General features: G+C 46.2%; 1 protein-coding gene across 1 annotated transcript in view; it reads left to right on the plus strand.

Annotated features, from left to right (window-relative positions):
• lmcd1 (LIM and cysteine-rich domains 1) overlaps nucleotides 1–14,487 on the plus strand; it is an 82,397-nt gene that overhangs the window by 51,370 nt on the left and 16,540 nt on the right. The window contains exon 4 of the mRNA XM_056240013.1: nucleotides 6,554–6,874. Coding sequence (XP_056095988.1) covers nucleotides 6,554–6,874 — 321 coding nt within the window. The remainder of the gene's footprint in view (nucleotides 1–6,553; nucleotides 6,875–14,487) is intronic.

Here is a 14,487-nt window from a genome sequence, read left to right on the forward strand (position 1 = left end):
AAAAGCGCTATATAAATGAAGATGACTTGACTTGACTTGCTATCTTTGCTTGATCCTTTGGATATAACTGTGGTTGCATCTCAAAGAAGAGTGAGCAATGGAGAAGAAACCCGCTGCACTCATCCACCTCACAGAGGCAGACAACAAAGTTGAGGTGACTGGTGGTAGAAGTGTTTGTCTGACCGCTTTGTACCAAATCAGAGAATGGGTCAGGAGATGGATTCTGGACATCATTAGCTTCTGCTACTTGTTGCATTGTTAGGTCTGGTCTTCTGTCCCAATAACAGATACTCCCTTTTTGTTTCAGTTTTTTTTTTTTTTTTTTTGTCTGGTGTCATCTGTGTTGTTGTTTTCCTGTTCTCCTGAGTTTCTATGCCCTGTGATCGTTTGGATTGTTGGATTAAAGTCTGTTTGTTTTTATATTCTCCTGCTTCGTGTGGTTTGTGCAGAATGTAACAACTATATTGCCTCTGTTTTATATCAGTGTTCCAATATTACCATCTAAAAGAGAAAAGTCTTTAATGCATTTAACTATTACATGTCTCATATCAAACCCTCAGACACACCGCCTGCACACAGAAGGTAGGGAGATAAGTTGGGCACTCAATTATTTGAGAATTTAGGGGCAAATGGGGTTTCGCTTAGAAAGCCTATCGACTTCGAGTATACAAAAACGAGCCAATGGCAAATAAATGCCATGGGTCTGTGGAATTTGCATTGCGTAACTCCGCCTCACCTCGTGGGTATTTAAGGAGAACGCTGGCAGCAAATAGGCATGTTTTCGCTTAGGAGCCAAGAGCATCTCTTCACTCCACAGCCATTTCTGACTTCACTCTACGAGACGAGCCACTCTCTCCGGTGTTGGTGTGACGGCGATCTGCAGCGAGTTCACATTGCCTGCTGATCTGTGCAGTGATCTGCCAATGAGTGTGTGTCTCCCTGCTCGCTTCAACATCGCGGAGTTTTTTTCTCCTCTCATAAAAGAGCTCGCACGCGGCACGTCTTTTTAAAGACGGCTCGCCCGTGCATTTCTGGTTGCGGTCGACTCATTTACGATTTTGATGGGCACATTCTCTGCTCTGCGTGCTTGGGCTTGATCACGCTAGAGCAGCGTTTGTGGATGACTCACGTTCTCCCCGCGGGAACGTGACCATCGCGTCATTACGGTCGAGACTCAATGATCTCGTTAGAGAGAGAGTCCCTTCATCCACACTCCATGTGAGGTGCTACTTCGGCTGGTGGCCAGGGTGACCTGAGGGTGTGAGTGTGGAACAAATCCGCCGACTGTTTGTCCGTGGACCACGCCCCCCTCTTCAGTGACGCAACCCGCGAGTGTTCAGGGGATTCCCCGGGTCTATTTTCGGATGCCCCGCGGGTTTCCCTTGACGCTCCAGAATCGGATCTGTTGTCCATCGCAGCATCACAGGGCGGGCTAGAATCTTCAGGAAGTGAAGATTCGACAGTGCTGCCACTTTCGGGTGTGCATATGGCATTTGTCTAGTCAGATCCTGAGATGACGGCCATGCTTTCCCGGGCCGCTGCGAGCATCGGACTAGAGTGGAACCTTCACCCTGTCCGAGCGCTCGCTGCTGGACGATTGGTTTTGGGTGTGGCCGCTGACTCCTGTCGGCGTCCACTCCAATGCCTTTCTTCCCGGATGTGCATCAGGAGATCTCGAAATCCTCGAAGACCCCCATGTCTTCCAGCGATCCCTCGTTGATCTCCTCCGCCCTTCCTTCCCTCGACGGGGCCGCTGCCCATGGGTACACTGGGGTCCCCCCGGTTGAACGCTCTGTTGCGATGCTACTGTGTCCTCAGAGTGCTTCCTCTCGGCGCGATCCTAAGCACCCGTCCAAAGCCTGTAGTTTTTCGTCTACACTTGTGGCGAATTCCTATAGCGCTACAGGACAGGCAGCCGCCTCACTGCATGCCATGGCCATTCTGCTGGTCAACCAGACCCAGATGCTCACGGACATGCACGAGGGCGGGACTGACCCAGGGCTCTTCAATGAGCTGCGCGCCGCCACTGACCTTGCTCTCCGAGCGACGAAAGTGGCCGTACGCTCCCTGGGTCAGGTGATGTCCACCATTCTGTGGCTGAACCTGTCTGATGTGCAGGATGTCGGGCGGACCCATCTGCTTGACACCCCCATATCCCAGGTCGGCCTCTTCGGCGGTGCGGTTGAGGGCTTTGCCCAACAGTTCTCAACCGCCCTCGAGCAGACTGAGGCTTATTCTGCCCCGACGGCCCCGCCGTCCGAGCAGATCCCTCGGTCTGCCCACCGCCGAAGGCGCCCTCCTGCAGGGGGACGCCACAGCCCTCTCCAGCCCCGCCCCCCGCTATACGCCGGGTTAAGCGGCACTCTTGAGATGGGCTGCTCAGAGATGGGACTCAGTTCTTTCCAGGAGCTGGTAGCAGGGCCACTCCTTTCCCTGGTGGAGGGCCGGGGAAGAATCCTTATTCCAGAAAGAACTGACTCTCCCATCTCTGAGCACACAGAGTTCTCGGACGACACGGTGCGCCACCCCCGGGCCGTGCACCCCTCGTCCTCCTCTGTCCCAGAGCCGGATGACAGTGCGCGCCGTCCCCGGACCGTGCCGCTCTCATTCTCCTCTGTCGCCAGACCCCTGGCAGAGCAGACCCCCGTGGAACGTTCGTCCTTCCCTGGTCTCCTCTGTCAGGACGCGGTCTATGACTGTACCCCCACACCGGGCCGCTATGCCGTCCACGTCTGGGTCAGCCATACCGCCTCGCTGCTCCACCGACGGGAAGTCTGTGGTTCGAATGACCCCGCTGGTACAGTCCTTGGGAGCCTGGCTAGAGCTTCCCAACCTGTCCCGCTGGGTCGCGCGAACGATCAGGCTCGGCTACGCGATTCAGTTCGCGCGGTCTCCTCCCCGCTTCAGGGGAGTCCGCTCCACTATGGTCGGTGGCAAGGCCCCTATCATGAGAGCGGAGGTTGCTACCCTGCTGGCGAAGGGTGCGATCGAGACTGTCCCTCCAGCCGAAATGAGGACCGGCTTCTACAGCCCGTACTTCATTGTCCCGAAGAAAACCGGTGGGTTACGGCCAATCCTGGACCTGCGCGTTCTGAACCGCTCCCTTCACAGGCTGCCGTTCAAGATGCTCACCGCCAAACGCGTTTTCGAATGTGTGCGGCACCAGGATTGGTTTGCAGCGATCGACCTGAAGGACGCCTACTTTCATGTCTCCATCCTCCCTCGACACAGACTGTTCCTGCGGTTTGCTTTCGAGGGGCAGGCATATCAGTACGCAGTTCTCCCATTCGGGCTAGCCCTGTCTCCTCACGTCTTCACGAAGGTCGTTGAGGCAGCCCTTGTTCCCCTCCGGGAACACGGGGTTCGCATTCTGAATTATCTCGATGACTGGCTAATCCTAGCTCACTCTTGAGATCAGCTTTGCGAACACAGGGACTTGGTGCTCCGCCATGTAGCCCGTCTGGGCCTTCGGGTCAACTGGGAGAAGAGCAAACTTTGCCCCGTGCAGAGGATCTCTTTTTTCGGTACGGAGATCGACTCGGTCGCCATGTCCGCGCAGCTTACGAGCGAGCGCGCGCAGTCACTGCTGATTTGCCTCAGACAGTTCGAGGGCAAGAGTGCGGTTCCACTGAAACTTTTTCAGAGGCTCCTGGGGCATATGGCATCCGCAGCCGTGGCAACACCGCTCGGATTGCTTCATATGAGACGCTTCAGCTTTGGCTTCGCGACCGAGTCCCGAGGTGGGCATGGCAACACGGCACTCTCCGAGTACCAGTTACTCCGACCTGCTGTCAGACCTTCACCCCGTGGTCGAACCTCAGTTTTCTACGGGCCGGAGTGCCCCTGGAACGAGCTTCCCGGCATATTGTTGTAACAACAGATGCCTCTACCACGGGCTGGGGTGCCATGTGCAATGGGCGTGCTGCCGCGGGCTCCTGGACAGGACCCCACCGCCTATGGCACGTCAATTGCCTCGAGTTGCTGGCTGTACAGCTCGCCCTGCGCCGCTTCCGAGCCGTGCTCAGGGGCCAGCATGTACTAGTCCGTTCAGACAATACCGCGACCGTAGCTTACATCAACCGTCAAGGTGGTCTGCGCTCCCGCCGTATGTCGCAACTCGCCCGCCACCTCCTCTTATGGAGTCAGAAGCATCTGAGGTCGCTTCGTGCCATTTATATCCCCGGAGCCCTGAACTGTGCAGCCGACGAGCTCTCACGGCTTCAGCCCCTCCCGGGAGATTGGCGACTCCATCCCCAGTCGGTTCAGCTGATTTGGGACCAGTTCGGGGACGCACAGATAGATCTGTTTGCCTCTCACGACTCAACCCATTGCGCCCTGTATTATTCCCTGACCGAGGGCACGCTCGGCACAGATGCACTGGCGCACAGCTGGCCGCGCGCCATACTGGCCCACCCGGACCTGGTTCTCCGAACTCATACTCCTCGCGACAGCACCTCCTTGGCCGATTCCCCTGAGGAAGGACCTCCTTTCTCAGGGACGGGGCACCCTATGGCACCCTCGTCCCGATCTTTGGAACCTCCACGTGTGGCTCCTGGACGGGACGAGGCAGGTTTGAGTACCCTACCACCAGCGGTGGTGGCTACCATCACTTCCGCTAGAGCGTCGTCCACGAGACACGTCTATGCGTTGAAGTGGAACCTCTTCGTCAACTGGTGCTCTTCTCACCGAGAAGACCCCCGGAGATGTTCGATCAGTGTCGTGCTTTCCTTTCTTCAAGAAGGGTTGGAGCGAAGGCTGTCTCCCTCCACCCTCAAGGTCTATGTCGCCGCCATTGCCGCACATCATGACCCAATAGAAGGTAAGTCAGTGGGGAAGCACGACCTGATCGTCAGGTTCCTGAGAGGAGCAAGGAGACTGAATCCTCCTCGCCCTCCTCTCGTACCCTCTTGGGACCTCGCAGTGGTCTTAACTGCCCTGCGCAGTGCTCCCTTTGAGCCTTTGCAGTCTGTCGAGCTTAACTTCCTGTCAATGAAGACAGCGCTTCTGACTGCATTGGCCTCCATCAAGAGGGTAAGGGACCTGCACGCATTCTCCGTTGACGAAGCGTGCTTGGAATTCGGGCCGGCTTACTCTCACGTGATCCTGAGACCCCGGCCTGGATATGTGCCCAAGGTTCCTACCACTCCCTTCCGGGACCAGGTGGTGAACCTGCAAGCGCTGCCCCCGGAGGAGGCAGACCCAGCCTTGGCACTGCTCTGTCCATTACGTGCTCGTCGCATCTATGTACACAGAACGCAGTGTTTCAGGACCTCAGACCAGCTCTTTGTCTGTTATGGTGGGAAGCTGAAGGGAAAGGCTCTCTCCAAGCAAAGGTTGTCTCACTGGATAGTGGACGCCATTGCTTTGGCATACCAGCAGCAAGGTCGACCGTGCCCCCTTGGTGTGACCGCACACTCCACCCGGAGTGTGGCGTCCTCTTGGGCTCTAGCGCATGGCGCCTCGCTAACAGACATCTGCAGAGCTGCAGGCTGGGCGACACCTAACACATTCGCCAGATTCTACAATCTCCGAGTGGAGCCAGTGTCCTCTCATGTACTCGCTTCAACCAGCTAGTGCCGGACCCGCTCAGGTGTCTTCGCTTGCTCGCCGTTCCACTCCGCGGACTGGATACGTGCGATATTCTCCTCAGGTGAGCTTCCCCGAAAGCCCTGAGTTCCTCCAGCACTGCTGACGCTGGCGCCAGTGTCTATTGCCTGTGCGTCGGCTAGGTGCCTTCCGTGTGCATGGTACCTCCTCTGAGCTACCCCCACATGTGTATTTCCACTGTAAGCCTCTCTGAGCATGTGTCTTTCCCTTGGCAAGCCACCTTGCCACCCCTGGGGTTGAAATATTCCACCTGCGGCTGGACACCCCAGTGATTCCCCATATGCATCCCTCGGGTCATATGTGTATTCTTAAGTCCCCCCCTCTGGGTTGGCAGTAATTGCATATTCCCCCAAATCTGGGATATGCTCCCCAGTGTACCTTGGTATTCCTGTGCTAAATAGGAGTCCTTCGTCCGTGCTAGTCTCACGACAGGGATCTCAGATTTACGCAGGGCACTGGAAGACAGCTGAGAAGGTGGCGTGATTAGACTGGTATCCCCATTCGTCGTCATCCGACGGAACTCGGAGTGACAACGAAAGGGAATGTCTCGGTTACGGATGTAACCCTCGTTCCCTGAGTAGGGAACGGAGACGTTCCGTCTTCCTGCCACTTTCCGCTGTACCGCGGGGATCGCCTGAGCTCAGTCTTGGCTCCTCAGCGAAGAAACATGCCTATTTGCTGCCAGCGTTCTCCTTAAATACCCACGAGGTGAGGCGGAGTTACGCAATGCAAATTCCGCAGACCCATGGCATTTCTTTGCCATTGGCTCGTTTTTGTATACTCGAAGTCGATAGGCTTTCTAAGCGAAACCCCATTCGTCGTCATCCGACGGAACGTCTCCGTTCCCTACTCAGGGAACGAGGGTTACATCCGTAACCGAGACGTTTTACATCATTCCTTACATTGTTTTTTGCTATGCTCTTACATAATTCTGTCTTTCTGTCAGGCGATGCAGTACATGGAGCTTCTCCCTGAAGAAAGACGACCCGTGGCTGGCACAGAAGGATCGTTATATCGCCACAGGCAACTGTTCAGACAGCTACCTTCCTATGATCACGACCCTGCATACTGCCACAGCCTGTCCGAGGTGGAGCTGAAAGCTATGGCTCAGTTTGTGAAATACTATAAGGAGGAATCCTTAGGAGTGGGAGAAGTTGCCTTGCCTGGAGAAAAAGGTACAGCCAAGAAGAATGAAAATGCCCCCGAGGAACAGCCAGATGATGAGAGCAGCACTAATGGAACAGCACAGTCTCCTCTCAGTGAATATGTAAGTTAGTGAAGGATTTGCAGATGGGTAACAGGGTAAACTAACCGGAGACATCATGTGTGCTAACATGAATAACAATCTTACAGTATTTACGTTTAGCATTAGCTAGCACTTTTAAATTTGGTAATAAGCCATTTCATGTCAACTGAGGCTTTTGGCAACTGCTCACCCTTACAAAAAATAAGTATACTTCAAGTTAATTTTAAGTATACTTACTTACACCGTGTCCTAACTACACTCAACGTGCGATAAAAGGTATTTTTTCCATGTTAATCAGAGTTTTTGTCCTAACCAGCCGTGATTCTAGTTTAGAAACGGTTTCTATTTTTCTGCGACGTCGCGGCTGGAACAAAGTGCGGCAATGATAATCTCAGGTACTGTTTATGTGCTTTATTTAATGTTATACTACAGGGCCGTTGAATGCTTGAATCTGATTGGTTGAGGAACGTTCTAAGGTGTGCAATTATTTTCAGGGAAACGCACGGCTAAAGTAGTTCCAGGCAGGTCTTGACCACATTACCGTTCCATATCACTTCGCGTAGTCAACTGTCATAACGGAAAATATAATACAATTCATAACAAGAAAAAACATGCAGCCCATGCGCTTGATCTGCCATTTTCGATGTCTAACTTCACAATCAATGGCGTTTCCACAGCGCGTTTTCGTTCAGAGCAAGCTAACTGAAAGCAGCAGAACCGGAGGAACAGAGCAGTGAGAGGCGCTTGTCACTGCCCCGGCAAGTTTAAAAGCCTGCATTGCAAATCCTCGTCGCCAGTAAAGTCCAAAATAGATCGTAAAAGGAAACGTGACCGGAGATTACAAAAAACACCAGTTAATGTCGGGATAGCTTTTTCCAGGTGGATAGAGCTAATGCAGGAGAAAGATTTCAAAAGAGACGCTTGAAGTCCTGCTTTCTTCTCGACAGGTAAGTCAATGTTACAGTCTTAATTACAAGCTTTTTTTCATTGTTTGGTTGTGTACTTTATTTTATAGACAGATGAACATTTATAGTTAAAAGTTGATGATGATATCTAACAATGCACGTACTTCAGAAAATATAACGAATAAAGAAGGCATAACTACTTATGACAATAGTTCATGTTTTTCACAGTCAGTAATTCATACTGTAACATTCGTTTGTTCGTTGTGTCAAGATGCTGTTTGTTTGAAATAACAAACCTGTTCACCCGAAGGAACACTCGACGAAGTGCTATTAGAAGACATCCTGTCATAGCTTTTTGGTACATAATGGCTACCGTAGATGCAACACGCATTTGAAAAAGCGAGGCGCTGGAGAGCACAATTCGATTGAATGCAAAATACATTTTCACCGCTAGATGGGAGAAATTCCTACACAATGTCCCTTTAATTATGTACTTATCCATTTTCTTGCGAGTTCCGTCAAGATTACTTTCTGGTGCTGTGCACTCGCCGTGAGAGCCCGCCCCGCCTACACGCTGTTCTGATAGGCTGTGGGTTTTGATTGTCGCGTCACTTCTGGTGTGGACAGGCAAATCGCTGGTCGCTGGAATCTTATCGCATCATGTCTGGTTAGGACACGGTGTTATACTAATATCAATGTACTAGAAGTATACTTGTAAGTAAGTAAGTAAAAAAATATTATAAAGCGCTTTTTACAGACAGGGTCACAAAGTGCTTTACAATATGCATAGACAATAAAACATAGTAGAAAAAAACAGTCAAAGAATAACATAAAATAGAATAAAAAATACAACAGATAAAATTATCAAAGTGTTAAAGTAGTTAACCGAGTACACAACTAGTTTACCACTTTTCGGTTTTCGTTTGTACTGCACAACTATACTACAAGTGAACTTATAGGTTTACTAATAGTTTAGTCAAATACTTGTTGCACATTTTTTTTTTTGTTTATGAAAGTAAACTTTGAAGTATACTCTCAGTTAACTACTAGTTTAGTAGTTTTATACTGCAAGTATACTTGTAAGTTGTAGCGACTACGAGAATGAACCAAACACAATTGAAGCTTTTAGGTGATTGTTCATACATAATCACACAAAAGAGGCTTCACATTCCAGATTCAAATCACCAAACCCAGAGCCATAAATCACCCCTAGGCTCCAGAGAGTCCGCAACCAAAAATACTTTTTATTGTTTAACTAAAGGAAAAACGTAGACAACGATCTTATTAATTATTAATTCTAGGAAATATAATATCTTCCTGGCCAAGAAAGACTAATTCCCAGCTAACAGCTAAATTAAGAAATAATTCAATGGTAAAAGCATAGGTAGGTTAGATCGCAGTTCAAGACAATAAATTTGTAAGCACATAACACAAGTAATGCTTCTCTTTTCAAATACAAACAATACTTTATTGATTATAAGCCTATGACTAACACATAAAACTAATATCTAACACACACACACATTCATACGAGTTGCAGAAAGAAAGAGAGTGAGGAAGAATGAGTTTTAGGAGTCAGATGGTGAGATCCCAAGTTTCTATATGCACTTAAAAGACATGACCTGAACGAACCATCAACCATCGATTTAACCCTTCGACCGTTTCTTATGCAGGTTATTCAATTTTATATTAATGCACCAGTTCAGTTAAGAGTCTGAAGGCTACTTGCTTGTCTTCGGGTTTGCTTTGGGGATTCCCTTTTGTCGGTGTAAAGGGGTTTCCCGGGTCCGTTGCTTGGCGGTCTCCTTGTGCCTGCTAGATCTTGGGCAGCCAATCACGTGGTGTGTTGGCGGATGGATGAAAGTCTTTGAAGTTGGAAGCGCGTTGCAGTCGAAACGTTTAAATGAAACTTTGCAGCAAAACTTAACTAGGAACCGAAACTTTTAACGGAAAAGAAAAAAAAAAGGAAAGTGAGACGAGTTAGATGGCTTGAATGAAGCTGTTTTAAACCCTGATCTTGATTTGGGTCATTTGTCTCTATGCGTCTACATGGTTACTATAACCATCGTCTGCTCCACCCGACTTGTTCTGCCGAGACTTTTTCTGAGAGAGAGAGCGCGAGAGAGAGCAAAAGAGAGCGCTTCTGTGTTCGGGTCTAAGATTTTAAACTCAAAGTTTGTAGAAACACATATATTGTAGAAACAACATAGAATTATGTAGTTGCATGATGTTTGATTATAAGTCCATCGAGAATTGTTCTGGGATGAGTTTTATGGATTTTGATATGTAAAGTGTGTTAGTGTGTAAAGTTTATGGGGTTTAAGCCATTCCAGTCTGAGGTCATGGATAGTTCCTGCTGAAGTCTGTTTTGTTCATCTCTCATGGGACCTTGGTCCTTAAGAAAGACGTAGTTGTCAGGTTGAGTGCAGGTAGCTGAAGACGAGGACAGAAGGTTCTGCAGTATAGTTGATTTATTTACAAAACTTAACTTCAGGAACATACAGGAACAAAATAACAAACTCCAGAACTTCAGTAATACAAACACACACACAACCATACACGGACGACGACCAACAAACACTGAGGGAAAACACAGGGCTTAAATTAACAGGGACTAATGGGATAATTAACTGAACACAGGTGAAGAAACTGAACACAAACGAGGAGCGGGAAAAACTAACAGGACTGAACCAAAATCAAAGACATTTTCAAGATCACAGAACATAAAAAACAAGATCACAGAACATAACTAAACACATAGAAAACGTGACAGTAGTCTATTAGTCGAAGGGGTCAGGTGACCTCTTGTTAGGGCCTCGTTTCACCATTTCTGAACAGATCTGTCTTGCCAAATTATAAAAACGTTGACAACGTTCTTCCTTTAGTTAAACAATAAAAAGTATTTTTGGTTGAGGACTCTCTGGGGCCCAGGGGTGATTTATGGCTCTGGGTTTGGTGATTTGAATCTGGAATGTGAAGCCTCTTTTGTGTGATTATGTATGAACAATCACCTAAAAGCTTCAATTGTGTTTGGTTCATTCTCGCAGTCGCTACAAAGTTTTCTTTAAGTTAATTTAAAGGGATAGTTCACTTCAAAATGAAAATTGTCATAATTTACTCTCCCTCAAGTTGTTTCAAACCTGTATCAATTTATTTCTTCTGCTGAACACAAAGGAAGATATTTTGAAGAATGTCAGTAACCAAACAGTTAACTGGACCCGTTGACCTCCACAGTAGGAAAAAAAAATACTATAGAAGTCAATGGGTCCAGTTAACTGTCTGGTTACTGACATTCTTCAAAATATCTTCCTTTGTGCTCAGCAGAAGAAAGAAACTCAAACAGGTTTGAAACAACTTGAGGGAGAGTAGGCTATATGATGACAATTTTCATTTTGAAGTGAACTATCCCTTTAACATCATACTTAGTTTTACTATATGGTATTTATTTAGCACTACCGTGTACTACCATGTTCCTATTTTGGTATTAATTTTTTTTTTTTTTAAAGTGTTTTTATTAAACATCTTATCAAACATAAGATACACTTTACAATACATTTTCTTTTTATGTTAACCAACCCACCCAAGAACAATCCCACCTGTTGCACCAATACACATTCATTTAAAAAAAAAAAAAAAAAAAAAAATAATCATTAACATGTTGTAGAGAAGAAGGCACAAGTATGTTATTCCTCTGAAATTTAGATTAGAGAGGGATCAAGCTTCCTAATTTGGTCCAGAACCGGTTGCCAGATATCAAAAAATTAATGGGCACAGCCTGCTGTAACGTACCTTATTTTGGTAACGCTTCCTTTTACAGTACAGTACTTACGTGCAGGGTTCTAAATTAACACCCGCCAACCCGCCAAATGCGGGTTAAAATTCATTTTGGCGGGTGTTAATAAAAACTTACTAGCCAGTTTGGCCGGTGATGCATAAGGCTCTATTCTCGGTAATTTATCCCCCTGGCAGTACTTCCTACATTTCCCATGAACACTGTGCCGTAATGCTACGTGATGACGTTTCATACGCCCATTGGCTGCGCGTAGAACCAGCGCGAGAAATGATCATGGAAATTGGAAACGAACGCGTCCGTCCACCAGTACGCGTCCGTCCACCAGAAAACACAAGGAAGATGAAGAACGAGCCAGAGCAGGGAGCATAGACTGAAATAGGAGGGAGCTAGTAAAGTAAAGTAAAAAGTTAAGATTAAACTAAATGCGGCGGTGGTTGGGACAGACTTCTGGGTTTAAATTTAAATGTCGTTTAACGAGAGATACGTTATTTTTTTAAGTTTAAGGTTTTTGTCATTTCTGAACAAGCTTATACATTAGGCAATATACACAACAAGCTTACTATATATCTTAAGGTTTTCTTTTAGTTGAAAACATTAGACACCAAAAAATATTAACAACAAAAGCATTTAAGCTCAAGCAGCGCAAACGGGGAAAAGACTCAAAAGAAAAAAAAGAAAAGCAGACTGCGCAGTTATCGTAGAACGTAGCTACATGATCGAGTCAGCATATGATTATCGTGTTTATATTGTTTCACGTTCATGTTAAGAAAAACAATAATATCCACATGCTCGAGTGAGAAAACGCGCTGCGCTGACACAGACGTTGCAGAGACACGTGTGTGTGTGTGTGCAAAGTGAAGTAACAGCATGCGTTTTTCTGTTCTTAAACCTGTCTCCCTCAACAAAACTTAAAGGAAGCATATGTCTCAAAATCATTTTACTACCAGAAGATATCGGGGTACAGCTGCTGACCTGCAGTCGTTAATGCAGTGATGGACAGTTGCTTCCTCAGTCGACTGCTGTTTCTTTGGATTTCATGTGATTTCTCATTGTGGTGGAGATATTATGATAACTCAGTTTAATTAATAATTGATTAAACGTAATTCCATTTTGTAATAGGCTATCATTTTCATCCAAGTAATTCCAAACTTCCAAAAGTGGACAAATACAATCCACTTGTTAAACGCTCCACCCAGTGCATTTAATTATAACTGCGAAAAAAAATTTGAATAGTATTTTATTTTTTGAATAATAATTACAGATCGAAAATTCGAATATTCGTGCACATCCCTAATAGATAGATAGATAGATCCCAAACTTGAAATTAAATGTTTGCAATTTCTGTGTTATATTGTACTTTATATGTGTTTTTCATGCCAACAATGTTAATAAAATGATCAAATGCATTCAGTGGCACTCATAATTTCTCTTATATTCACCGGAAAAAAATTGGCTAGTGGAAATTCTAAATTGCTGGTAACTTTAGAAAGTTACCAGCCACGTTGGCTGGTGACAAAAAAAGTTAATTTAGAACCCTGCTTACGTGTACTCACAGTGTACTCAGAGGTTAAATTGGGGCGGAGCGCTCCGCCTCCTCGGGTCCACAACACACCCTGCCGGAGCTCAGCTCCGTCTCCTTCAGCACCAAATATGTACATTTTGTTGAGTGTATATATTGAAAGTTATGAAATAATTGGCTAATATTAACTCTAATTTGGTGCTGCAATGATTCGCCCATCGCAACGATAACTGACCTTCTCGTCTGAGCTGCTTCAGCACTCACCAATTCCAATCAAAGCAAGTGGGATTTATGTCCAATCAAAGCAAGTGGGATTTATGTTCACAGAAGCGCAAGCCGAGCGCGAATCCCAACGCGACGCTTCACGCTTCAGTTAACGGGCACACCGTGCGAGATAAGATGCAAGTAGCTAATCTAAACAGCTGTTTGTCGATAGAAGTTTTAAATGATCGACAGAAATAATCAGTTTGATCAAAGACAGTGGACACTATAATTTAACAACACAAGCACCCTATTAAATATATTGCCATTATTATTGTAATATTTGTATAAAGTTACCTCGAATGTGTTCGACTTTTCACTGTTTGTATCACTCCGCTTGTCTGTGTTTGCGCAACTTGCATCATTAAGCCAGAAGGCGGCGACAAGTGACTGTCTTTATGAGTGAGCAATTGAACCATTGATTAAATGAACAGATTAGTCCAAAAATATTGATTAATTTAGGAAAGAAAAAGTAGCTGAAACTGATCTTTGATGCTCATACTAATTGCTCATATGCCTCTGGGCACAGAATGATTGCATTGGCGTTTGTTCAAAATGTAACATCTACAAAATAATCCTTGAATCATTTCTTATTTAAGGACATTCCCGTTTCGAATATGTGATTGTGTATTGTCAACAATCTGCATAAACATTCTTGCTTTTCCATTTTATAGTGTGGATCACATTGCGACATTTAAAGTGATTCTCATCTTAAAGAATCTGTTATCTGATCAAATAGGCCTACTTCATGCTACCACTGACATGCTTTTAAAGCTACTGTTGTCCATTTTTTTGGCCTTCAAAACACCTTAAAATGGACATGTCGAGATCAGGAAAACCAAAATTTTCTTGGGGGGGCATGCCCCCAAACCCCCCTAGCAAGATCATTTTTGGGAACTTTTATTTAGAAAAACCCCCGTACAGCCCTGTGTGTCGGTGTGATTAAATCATTCTTTTAAATCAACATAAGTTTCTTGTTTTAAAAGATATTTGCCAAACAATATTTTCAAACATATTCAAATTCATACATTTTCCAAGGGTGAAATCCGTTGCCTGTCTGTTAACATTAAAGGTAAAAAAAATGTTTTTAAAAAGTGAATTGTAAAGTATTTATCTTTGTTTAAATAAGTACTCAACCCTACCTTACACATTAATA

The sequence above is a fragment of the Rhinichthys klamathensis genome, unplaced genomic scaffold, assembly GCF_029890125.1.
Source record: "Rhinichthys klamathensis goyatoka isolate OS25496 unplaced genomic scaffold, OSU_Roscu_1.1 h1tg000578l_1, whole genome shotgun sequence".
In the NCBI taxonomy this organism is placed as follows: Eukaryota; Metazoa; Chordata; class Actinopteri; order Cypriniformes; family Leuciscidae; genus Rhinichthys; species Rhinichthys klamathensis.